Source organism: Somniosus microcephalus, chromosome 17 (genome assembly GCF_052327205.1).
Source record: "Somniosus microcephalus isolate GS21.2 chromosome 17, FLI_Smic_1.0, whole genome shotgun sequence".
NCBI classification, from domain to species: Eukaryota; Metazoa; Chordata; class Chondrichthyes; order Squaliformes; family Somniosidae; genus Somniosus; species Somniosus microcephalus.
In genome coordinates this window covers 7,846,789-7,858,858 of record NC_141003.1, presented here as the reverse complement: position 1 = coordinate 7,858,858, position 12,070 = coordinate 7,846,789, and the positions used below count along the sequence as shown (strand labels likewise).

Here is a 12,070-nt window from a genome sequence, read left to right as displayed (position 1 = left end):
AGTGATTGGATTTGCTGAAATGTCAAAGTTAAGTTAATTCAAGCGTATTACTGCACGATTTGTACAAAGATCGTTATGTAGAAGTTTGGTATCTAGCACACCCATCAGCCCTCAAAGTGTCACATGTCCAACCTGGCATACTTGAGCCTGATTGGCCCAAATAGCATATTTGTAAAACGGCAACAAATCAAAACTCGCGTCACGCATGTCTCCTCGGCTTGCTAGCTTCACTGGTGCAATATCCCTTGTTGGATTATTAATGTTTAGCAGATAGGTACCTTTTTCCCAGCAGTTGTTCTGTCAGTGCCAGTACCTGGGCCTGAGGACAGTTCACTTAAGGTCATGGAGAAATTAATAGGACTAAAAGTCGACAAATCCTCTGGACCTGATGACCTACATCCTAGGGTTTTAAAAGAGGTGGCTGCAGAGATAGTGGATGCATTGGTTTTGATCTTCCAAAATTCCCTGATTTTAGAACCATCCCCGCAGATTGAAGGTATTAAATGTAACCCCGCTATTTAAGAAAGCAGGGAGAGAAAAAACAGGGAACTACAGGCCAGTTAGCCTGACATCAGTCGTCGGGAAAATGCTAGAATCTATTATTAGGGATGAGGTAACAGGGCACTTAGGAAATCATAATATGAATGGGCAGCGTCAACACTGATTTATGAAAGGGTAATTGTGTTTGACAGATTTATTTTGTAAACTGTGTTTCCTGTAAGCTGCCTTTTTTTCTGCACAGCCTGTTTCTTTTAATGCGTGGCCCCTTTAAATTTCTGCGCAGGCGCAGTATATACAATGGGAGCAGCCTGGCGCAGGACATTGCAGATGACTGCGCGGCCACACGTGCGCGCAGCTTAGCAGGAACATTGGTTGTAACTAGCAGGGTAGATAAGAGGGAACCAGTGGATTTGGTGTTTTTGGATTTTCAGAAGGCATTCGATAAGATGAGGTTACTGTATTACACAAAATTAGGGCTTAAGGGACTGGGGGTAATATATTAGCATGGATTGAGGATTGGTTAACGGACAGAAAACAGTAGGAATAAACGGGTCATTTACGGGTTGGCAGGCTGTAACTAGTGGGGTACCACAAGGATCAGTGCTTGGGCCTCAGCTATTCATAATCTACATCAATGATTTGGATGAGTCGACCGAATGTAATGTATCCAAGTTTGCTGATGATACAAAGTTAGGTGGGAAAGTAAGATGTGAGGAGGACACAAAGAGGCTGCAAAGGGATATAGACCGGTTAAGTGAGTGGGCAAGAAGATGGCAGATGGAATATAAGGTGGAGAAATATGAAGTTATCCACTTTGGTAGGAAAAATAGAAAAGCAGGATATTTTTAAATGGCAAAAGACTGGGAAATGTTAGTTTTCAGAGGGACCTGGGTGTCCTCGTACACGAATCACTGAAAGTTAACAGGCAGGTACAGCAAGCAAGTAGGAAAGCAAATGGTATGTGTAATGAAATCTGTTTGTCTTGCCTGTATTCGTTTTGCACTCATGTATATTATCCTCCCCCACACTGTGTATAGTTTCACTTCCTCTTTCCTGACTAACCTGGAAGGTTCCAGGTCTTGGCTCTTGGCTCCGCCCCTGACTTCTCTTACATAAAGATCCCCGGATCTGTATGACTCATTCCTGTGAGCCAGTCGGTGTGTTGAGATGTTAGCTCTGATCTTAGTGATTAAAAGCCAACTTGTTAAAGTCTATAACTTCTAGTTTTGTGGTTATTGAAGGCACATCAATTTTAATCACTAAAGAATATTAGGATGGATCGACTCCTAAAACCAGAGCGTCTGGACTTGGATCCACATTCTGCTGAAGCATCAAATCAATTTGGACACTGGCTCAAATGCTTCGAACACTTCGCGAGGGCCTCATCCGCTAGCGAGGTAGATAAACTGAGTACTGACTACGCGCGTTAGTCATCGGATTTATTCGTTCATCCGGGACGCCACCTCTTACACGGAGGTCATCACTATCCTGAAGGCCCAATACCAGAGGCCAGTAAACGAAGTGTACGCCAGACATCTGCTGGCTACACGCAGGCAGCGACCTGAGGAATCAATGGACGATTTCTTACAGGGCCTAAAGGACTTGGTCCGGGACTGTAACTGCAAGGCCGTGACGGCCAACGTGTACTCTGACGAAGAAGTCTGCGATTCCTTCATCACGGGCCTCAAATCGAATTATATCCGGCAGAGACTGCTGGAGAAGGAGGTCCTGGACTTAAAAAAGGCAGTGGCCACTGCGCGATCGCTGGACGTGGCCCAGAAAAACTCTGACTCTTATTCTTCCGGCCATGCGGCCCTCACCGCCTCGAGCGGGCCGCCATCTTGGAATCAGCCATCTTCCCCATCCAGGTCTCAGACCAGCTCTACACCGCCGGAGTCCCCACACAGAAGTTCACCCAGGAGTCCTACTACAGTGGCAATGTCTCGAGGCCCGAAATGCTACTTCTGCGGCCAGGCCAAGCACCCCAGACAACGATGCCCAGCGAAGGACGCTACATCCTTCAAATGTAAGAAAAAGGGGCATTTTAGCAAAGTCTGCAGGGGGAATCCGATTTCCAACTCCGTCACCGCCTCGTGCGTGCCGTGCAGGCCGCCATCTTTTCCCGACTCAACGGCCGCCCAGGGCCCAACAGTGGCTTCGATCACGGTGGATCAATCCAGGCCACACCCGTTGACAAAATCCATGATGGACATACAGGTAAACGGGAATTTAACGAAATGTTTAATTGACTGTGGGAGTACCGAGAGTTTTATCTACCCTAGCCTGGTACGGCGGCACTCATTAACGGTAATCCCTACACGGAGCAGAATTGCTATGGCTGCTAAGCCCCACACTTCGGACATTTTGGGCTACTGTGTGGTAACACTGACTGTAAAAGGCACGGACTACAAGGATTTTAAACTCCTCGTGATGCCAGAACTCTGTGTTAATGTAATCTTGGGCCTGGACTTCCAGTGCCACCACGAAAGTGTCACGCTAGCATATGGCGGGTCCCAGCCGCCACTCACAGTCTGTGGCCTATCAACCTTAAAAATCAGCCCGCCCTCTTTATTCGCTAATCTCGCTCCGAACTGTAGGCCCATAGCGACCAAAAGTAGACGGTACAGTCTGGAAGACAGACACTTTATCAAGGCGGAAGTGGACAGACTCCTGCGGGAAGGCATTATTGAATGCAGTACCAGTCCGTGGCGTGCCCAAGTAGTCATAATTAAAAATAGCGAAAAGAAACGGATGGTAATTGACTACAGCCAGACTGTTAATATTTATACCCAGCTGGACGCCTACCCTTTACCCCGCATATCAGAAATGGTCAACCAGATCGCGCAATACCAAGTCTTCTCGACTATCGACCTCAAATCCGCGTATCACCAGCTCCCCATTAGAACGGAGGACCGCCCATACACCGCCTTTGAGGCGAACGGGCGCCTCTACCATTTTCTCAGAGTGCCCTTCGGGGTAACAAATGGGGTCTCGGTCTTCCAACGTGAGATGGACCGCATGGTTGACAAGAATAAACTACAAGCTACCTACCCCTATCTGGACAATGTCACTATCTGCGGGCACAACCAGCAAGACCACGATCTAAATCTTGCGAGATTTTTAAAAACTGCCCTAAAGCTGAATCTAGCCTACAACGAAGACAAATGTGTCTTCAACACAACCCGTCTCTGTATCCTCGGCTGTGTGGTGGAAGATGGGGTAATTGGACCGGACCCTGACCGATTATGCCCCCTAAAGGAACTGCCCCTGCCACACAATCCCAAAGCCTTAAAAAGGTGCCTGGGATTTTTTTCGTACTATGCCCAATGGGTGCCCAATTACTCTGATAAGGCTCGACCCCTCATTAAATCGACGTCCTTCCCACTATCAGCTGAAGCTCGGGAGGTTTTCACCAGTATCAAACAGGACATTGAAAGGGCTGCACTGTGTGCAGTGGACGAAAGCATTCCCTTTCAAGTCGAAAGCGATGCGTCAGACTTTGCCTTAGCTGCGACCCTCAATCAGGCTGGGAGACCTGTGGCCTTCTTCTCCCGAACCCTTCAGGGACCTGAAATCAGGCACTCCTCTGTCGAGAAGGAGGCACAGGCTATAGTGGAGGCAGTGCGGCACTGGAGACACTACCTAGCCGGCAAACGTTTCACCCTGCTCACCGACCAGCGGTCGGTGGCTTTCATGTTTAATAACAAACAAAGGGGGAAAATCCAGAATGACAAAATACTCAGGTGGAGGATCGAACTATCCACGTTCGACTATGATATTATGTACAGGCCGGGAGCCCTTAATGAACCCCCAGACGCCCTATCGCGGGGAATGTGTGCCAGCATTCATACGGACAAATTACAGGGTCTCCACAACGACCTCTGTCACCCAGGGGTCACCCGACTATACCATTTTATAAAGTCCCGCAATCTGCCCCACTCCATCGAGGAGGTCAGGGCAATGACCAGAGCCTGCCGCATCTGTGCGGAATGCAAGCCTCGTTTCTACAGGCCTGACCGTGCACACCTTATCAAAGCCACACGGCCATTCGAGCGCCTAAGTCTGGACTTCAAGGGACCCCTTCCCTCTGCCGACCGTAACGTTTACTTCCTCAATATCATCGATGAATATTCCCGCTTCCCCTTCGCCACTCCCTGCCCAGACATGACCAGTGCCACGGTCATCAAGTGTCTCTGTAATCTATTCTGCATGTTTGGCATGCCGAACTACATACACAGCGATAGGGGGACGTCATTTATGAGTGACGAACTGCGCCAGTTCTTCCTCTCAAAGGGGATAGCCACTAGCAGAACCACTAGCTACAACCCCCGGGGTAATGGGCAAGTGGAAAGGGAGAATGCTACTGTTTGGAAGGCTGTCACGTTAGCCTTAAAGTCAAAAGGCCTTCCGACCTCCCACTGGCAGGAAGTCCTCCCAGACGTGCTCCACTCCATAAGGTCTCTGTTATGTACAGCCACTAACGCTACCCCTCACGAAAAGATGTTCGTTTTCCCCCGGAAATCTACCTCGGGCATATCTCTACCCGCGTGGCTGACGTCTCCAGGGACAGTACTATTGCGGAAGCACGTGAGAGGCCATAAAACGGACCCCCTTGTGGAAACGGTACAGCTCCTCCATGCAAACCCTCAGTACGCCTATATTGAATACTCTTGACGGGCGAGAGGACACTGTTTCCATAAAAGACCTCGCTCCCTCGGGGAGCGGAGAGAACGATGAGAGACTACCCGAGGAAGACCTACACCAAAAAGAGACAGGACGCCCAGAGGTATCAATACCCAACTTTAACCTGGAGGACACTGCAGATAACCTGGAAGACACTGCCGAGGCCCGGACAGCGGAGGAACCAGAATCCACTCCCCTAGAGGCACCCCAACCGGCTTTGCGCCAATCACTGAGAACCGCAAAACCTCCTGACAGACTCACTTATACCAACTTTTAAGAAACATCACCCCGATGGACTAAATCTAAAGAAGGGGTGAATGTAATGAAATCTGTTTGTCTTGCCTGTATTTGTTTTGCACTCATGTATATTACCCTCCCCCACACTGTGTATAGTTTCACTTCCTCTTTCCTGACTAACCTGGAAGGTTCCAGGTCTTGGCTCTTGGCTCCGCCCCTGACTTCTCTTACATAAAGATCCCCGGATCTGTATGACTCATTCCTGTGAGCCAGTCGGTATGTTGAGATGTTAGCTCTGATCTTAGTGATTAAAAGCCAACTTGTTAAAGTCTATAACTTCTAGTTTTGTGGTTATTGAAGGCACATCAGTATGTTAGCCTTTATTACAAAGGGATTGGAGTATAAGAGTAAAGACGTCTTACAATTATATGGGACCTTGGTGAGACCACAACTGTGTACATATACTTGCCTTAGAAGGAGTGCAATGAAAGTTCACTAGATTCTTGGGATGAGGGGATTGTCCTTTGAGGAGAGATTGAGTAGACTAGGGCTATATTCCCCAGAGTTTAGAAGAATGAGAGGTGATCTCATTGAAACATATAAAATTCTTAATAGGCTTGACGGGGTAAATACTGGGAGGATGTTTCCCCTGGGTGGGAAGTCTAAACTTGGTGTCACAGTCTCAGAATGGTCAGCCATTTAGGACTGAGATGAGAAATTTCTTCACTCAAAGGGTTGTGAATCTTTGAAATTTTCTACCCCAGAGAGCTGTGGATGCTCAGTCGTAAGACAGAGATCGATAGATTTTTGGATACTAAGGGGCTCGAGGGACATTTGGATAGGGCAGGAAAGTGGAGTTGAGGTCGATGATCAGCCATGATCTTATTGAATGGCGGAGCAGGCTCGAATGACCTACTCCTGCGCCTAATTCTTATGTTCTTGCATCATAGGGAGCTGAATTCATGGAAACTGTGCCTCTTGCACCAGTTTACTAGTGCTTCACCAATATTATCACAGGCTCTTATTGGCTAATCAGTTGTGCACGCATTGGTATACATCAAACATCCCACAAATCCCAAATTCAAAACTGCTTCTCCCCGTGGATTGGTCAATAGAAAGCAGTCCAAAAGGTTTTGCACTGATTTTATCCATTTTCACTACTATAGAGGAATTTCTACAGTTTAGATACATACAGCCAGTTAGCATATCCTTGGGGACACAGGCTTGGTTGCTGAGACAGGCTTACTGACAGCTGAGGCAACGAGTGAGAGCTTTCTAAAGCTGGGTTGAGTTGAGGCGTGACTTGAGGTGGCTTCTGCGGAAAGTGTCGTAAATGCAGAATGAAGCAATTTAAAATAAAGTCGGGGCTTCTTCCTCAGCAAAGTTTTAGCTACAAATTTCAAAACTGAGTTGGATCAGATATCAGTTTCCAGAACAATATCTGGAATTCAACTTAACCAGAAGCCACTCTTAACACATGTAGAGTGGACTTTTTAAGATTTAGATGCAAACATATGAAAAAGAAGCTCAAGAAAAGGCCATCGCCCTATTGAGCCTGACCCATCCAGTTGACATCATAAACCATCTCACAGTATTTGGGCATCCATGTTGGATATTTTTTTGGGTTCAGTGACACCAGCCACTCCCATAAGTGAACCTCCTGTTCCCTACAATCTGGAGTACACGCTTGTCTGCCCAAACGCTCCTGTGAAGCTACGTTAAAGGTGCTATATAAATGCAAGTTGTTGTGACAAATTCAAACAAAATTATTAGCAGTATTTCAGAGCGGTTTTGTTACACACAAACGATTTATATTTTAGGATCAAGTGTTGGAACAATTGAACGCTGGCCTCATTAAGCTGTATCAAATCTGCTTTGGGGATGCCAAGATACGCGGAGATGCTTTGCAGAAGCTGGCGAGTATTGAGAATGAGGTCTACAGGATGTTGGATCGTATGGACACAATTGCAACAGAGAAGGTCAAAGATATCCTGAAGAAAAAACAGAAAGAAAGTCGAGCAAAGTGAGGATGTTTTAATACTATTGTTTGTTAGATTAACCTAATGTTAGATTACTTACAGTAAGTTCCACGTCTCCGAAAGATTTCGGCCTCCCCATTGCAAATAAGGACTGCACCCATCCTACAGAGAAAGCGGCAGGGACACTGTCACTTTGAGGTTTGTGCCATGGCCAGGCAAGTGATCAGTTCTGCCATGTGTAAGATCTCATTTCGCAAGATGCCCTGCCAGCTATCAAAATACTGGGCCACTGCTGTGCTGCCTGTCTCAGCTTTCACTGTATGTCCATGCACTCAGCTCTTGAAGTGACTCCGTGCCAGCCAAGCTGTTGGGCACCCGAGGTTGTCTGTGGGCTGTGTGTGAGGTACGATCTTGCACTCCCTGCGACCTGGCTGGAGTAGGACTTGAACCCACGACCTTCTGACTCAAAGGCGAGAATGCTACCCACTGAGACACAGCTGACCCCTATAACGAGCGGCCGATCCGAAACGCCAATTTTACGCCAGGCTCGAAGTTGAATACATGCTCCCCTCTGTTTTCAGAGCAGGAGAGCGGAAAATTGAACAAGCAGGTTGTTGGATAATCATTGGTATTTTGAGATGTGTCCTGTGCTCATTTATGTTGTGATTTTTGTTTCCTATTCTGCACGTTTGAATTCATTGTAAGCACCTGACAAGTTTAGCCTTCACCATGCTGGACTCTGCTAAGATACATGTTCTGTGCTCAATGTTTCCTTAATCTTAGGCTGCATGAAGAAACGAGGCATCGTGCAAAACGTATCGATGAATCAAGACAGAGACCTTTACTGGAGGCAGCACAAAAAGCAACACACGTATGGATATGTACTTTTGTAATGCAAGTCATTCTGTGACGTGTGAATTGCTTTAATCTCCGAACTAAGCAGATCACCAGACAGTCTCACCATTTTATTTAAGGATTTATTAAATAGCCCACAAGTTGCCGATGGTGTAGAGGGGTGTGTCCATCCTACAGCCCTGGGAACGAGGGCGATCTCCCAACGCAGCCAGAGCGGCCTACTGTCCTTACTTACTGCCTTGCCCTGTTTGAATTTATTGGGCACTGGGGGTTTGCAAAGGACTGATCTTAGTGCCTTCACCTCATTGCTGGTTAAATCCTGAATCAGAACCTTGAGATTTGTTAATGTCAGCAACTCCAGTAATATGTAAATTAATCATCAAATGATACAGCACAGGAGGCCATTCGGCCCATCGTGCCTGTGCCGGCTCTTTGAAAGAGCTCTCCAATTAATCCCACTCACCTGCTCTTTCCCCACAGCCCTGCAATTTTTTTCCTATTCATGTGTATATATCCAATTCCCTTTTGAAAGTTACTATTAAATCTGCTTCCACCACCCTTTCAGGCAGTGCATTCCATTCCAGATCATCGTAACTCGCTGTCTAAGAAAAATTCTCTTCATCTCCCCTCTGGTTCTTTTGCCAATTACCTTAAATCTGTGTCCTCTGGATATGGACCCTCCTGCCAGTTTTTTTTAAATCAAAACCCTTCATGATTTTGAACACCTCTATTAAATGTCCCCTTAACCTTCTCTGCTCGAAGGAGAATAATCCCAGCTTCTCTAGTGCCTCCACGGAACTGAAGTCCCTCATTCCTGTTTTCATTCTAGTAAGCCTCCTCTGCACCGTCTCAATCTATCTGCACCCTCCAGATCTATATTATCTGCACCCCCCCGTATCACTGTGTGTGCACCCTCCGGATCAGTGTGTCTGTACCCCTGGATCAGTGTATCTGTACCCCTAATATCACCGTCTCTTCTCTTCCAGTTAAGAATCGGACAGGTTGGATTATACTTCCTTTCACTATTATGAGGCACAAAAGCCTTATAGACTTGGAGATGATCATTTGTTTTTATTAAAGTGCAGTACTGAGCACTGAATAATTTTTTGACCTATTTATTTTTCAACAGTTAGGTAGAAAGCTGATGTCCCGCTCACAACCTGCCAAAGATACAGAGAAAGGAAAGCTGATGTTGCGCAAGGAAGCTCAGGACAATGACGAATATTTCTTCATCTAAAATCGATAATCATTGCACAGCAAATGGGTCTTTCTTTTGTATCTTGTGAAATGTTTCATTGGTATTCATTAGTTCTTTGTTAATGTTGGTAGCATTGATGTAGCTGGAAAGTTTATGTATAGGGAGCTATCTTTTACTTCTACTGCCTTTACTTAGTGTCACTCTAGATCTAAAGGCATCTATCTTGAAGGGTTTGCACTATTTTTTTGTAGTGATGCATCACATTATCATCATTGCATCTACCACTGCTCATTTTTACTGGAGTGGGAACTAAAAGCTTTTAAATCAGTGTTGTCCAATACATTAGTCACATGTGGCTCATTGGGAATCCAATGTGACTAACTACATTTTTGAATAAAAATGAGTGATAAGACGCTGTCGTTGGGCAAGTGATCTCAATACTGCTCGAGTAGTTTTTGATCGTCGTGAGTGCTTTACTCCCGGATTGTCCTGGAATGAAAGATTAATCTTCTGGACACACCAGAAATCAAACCTGGAGAAAAATTATAAGAACATAGGAATTGCCAGACATAAAGCAGAGTGTGCTTTGATTGTTGAGCGTCCGTCACTTCCTTGGTTACTGACTGGTGGGAGATGTGTAAGTAAATATACACTGGTGAAACACATTTACCTGTGTTGTGAGTGTGCAGCAGGTATTTTTGACTAACATTACTGCATGTGACTATAACGGTGTTGGCATAGCCACGTGTGGCTAGTCAGTGGTTTCTGTTGGACAACAAAGCATGTTTCTATTTACTGACATGCAAACATGTCACAACAGATAAAGGGATTGCGTCACAAGGATGTTAAGACTTGCATTTATATAGCACCTTTCACGACCAGCGGACATCTCAAAGCGCTTTACAACTAATTAAGTACTTTTGACGTGGAGTCACTGTTGTAATGTTAAGAGCAGACACTTTCTGGCTGTTCCAGGAATTGAGCTTGTCTTAAACCTTGCTAATGAATTGATTGTTAATAAGCAACATATCAATACACTGTTTTAGTAAGTGATTTCTGATATACAGCCAGTTGTTATGGCAATAGCTTGGGGTAATATATAAAGTGAAATGGATTCAGTATATAATGTTGGACACACCTCCCAGGACAATGTTTGGGGTGATACCCTCATCACCACTTCCTCTTTGTACTTTTGATTTCAGCATCCTGTTTTCTTTCTAGCCTTAGTGACTACTTGTGCTCATTTTGTTCAATCTTTCCCTCACCGAGGTGAGGAATGGAGCATGTTTCCATTATCAGCATTGTGTGCTCTCAGGCCAGACCAGAATGGCCAGGTTTAGAGTAAAACTCCCTCTGCTCTGCCCAAAGAATGTGCCTCCATTCCACAACAGGACACCACCCCGCCTCACCCAACTAATGCTAATCCAGTGGCACTTTGTGCTGATTTAGGGACAGTTTTGTACCATGCATCAATACAACTGGGTTGAGGCTCCCCAGACCCATCCCATTCCATAGGACCCTTACATCCAGCACAGAAAAAAACTTGCATCTGCATAGGGTCTGGATTCAAACCCAGGTCCCCATTCTTTCCCTACACTTGCAAAAGTACTTCATTGGCTGAAAAGCACTTTGGGACCGCTCGAGGTTGTGAAAGCTGCTGTATAAATACAAGTTGTTTGTTCTTGTTGACCCCAGTGTGTCATCTTGCTCCTGTTCCATCAAATTATTGACTGTAGAGTTTGTGGAACATTGCAGTGTAAATTGTAAATGATACTGTAATGTCTGTATGCTATTGCAATTAAATAGGCTATTACTTTGGGGATTTTTAAAAATTAAAGTTTTTGCTGTAAAAAAAACCTGTGGTCTGTCTGTCTCCCCCTCTAAACAAAAGTATCCTTTACTGTTAAAATCAAGTCATCTTTGAATGGTAAAAGACTATTTCTGTTCATTTTTCTGAACTATAATACAGGGTCCCACAGGCAATACTTTTGTATAGAGAGAATATTGGACCCCTCAGTTGTCGGTGATGAAGTTTTCTTGTAAATTTCTGTAGGTTCATGTAGTGGTGATGCACTCTTGCACTCCCACTGTGCTCATTGTAAAACCTAATTATTTCATTACCCCAAGATTGCCTTCCACTCTTTCATTGTTGTATCTTTATAATTTTTTCCCTTTTAGACCTGTAAGATTTTACTGTGGCCCAATTAGACTAACAGCAGTTTTTAGCACACACATCCACACGTTACTGTACCTGATCGCATCCCTGGATATTTCCCCGAGCCGTTATGCTGAGAACCGTATGGAACTGTACAGCATAAGACCATGCCTATCGCCTAGCCAGTCCCACATCTCCCAGGGTAGGCTCTTCCTTACACTCACCAACCTCTGGGAGGTGGTTTACCTTCATTCTGCTGAGTTTGAGTCTCCTTTGAACTCCCTATATATACTCTATTATAAACATACCCAGCTTCCTTCATCTCACCTTGTAGCTCGGCTGCCTAATGCCTGTTATCCTCTCCTAAGCCAGGGGGTCCCCTCTGCAGTATGTTGACCAGAATAGTATGCTTTACTTCAAACCAGTGACCAGTACAAGCTCACGATTACCCCAGGGAATTAT

General features: G+C 45.5%; 1 protein-coding gene across 2 annotated transcripts in view; it reads left to right on the top strand.

The window, feature by feature from the left end:
* The window catches only part of LOC147105481 (coiled-coil domain-containing protein 38-like), a 115,103-nt gene extending 103,794 nt beyond the window's left edge, over nucleotides 1–11,309 (top strand). For both annotated transcript variants that reach the window (XM_086009879.1, XM_086009880.1), the window contains 3 exons: nucleotides 7,242–7,444; nucleotides 8,184–8,271; nucleotides 9,385–11,309. In XM_086009879.1, the coding sequence (XP_085866005.1) occupies nucleotides 7,242–7,444; nucleotides 8,184–8,271; nucleotides 9,385–9,492 (399 nt within the window). In that variant the 3' untranslated portion in view covers nucleotides 9,493–11,309. The remainder of the gene's footprint in view (nucleotides 1–7,241; nucleotides 7,445–8,183; nucleotides 8,272–9,384) is intronic.
* The last annotated feature ends 761 nt before the right edge of the window (nucleotides 11,310–12,070 follow it).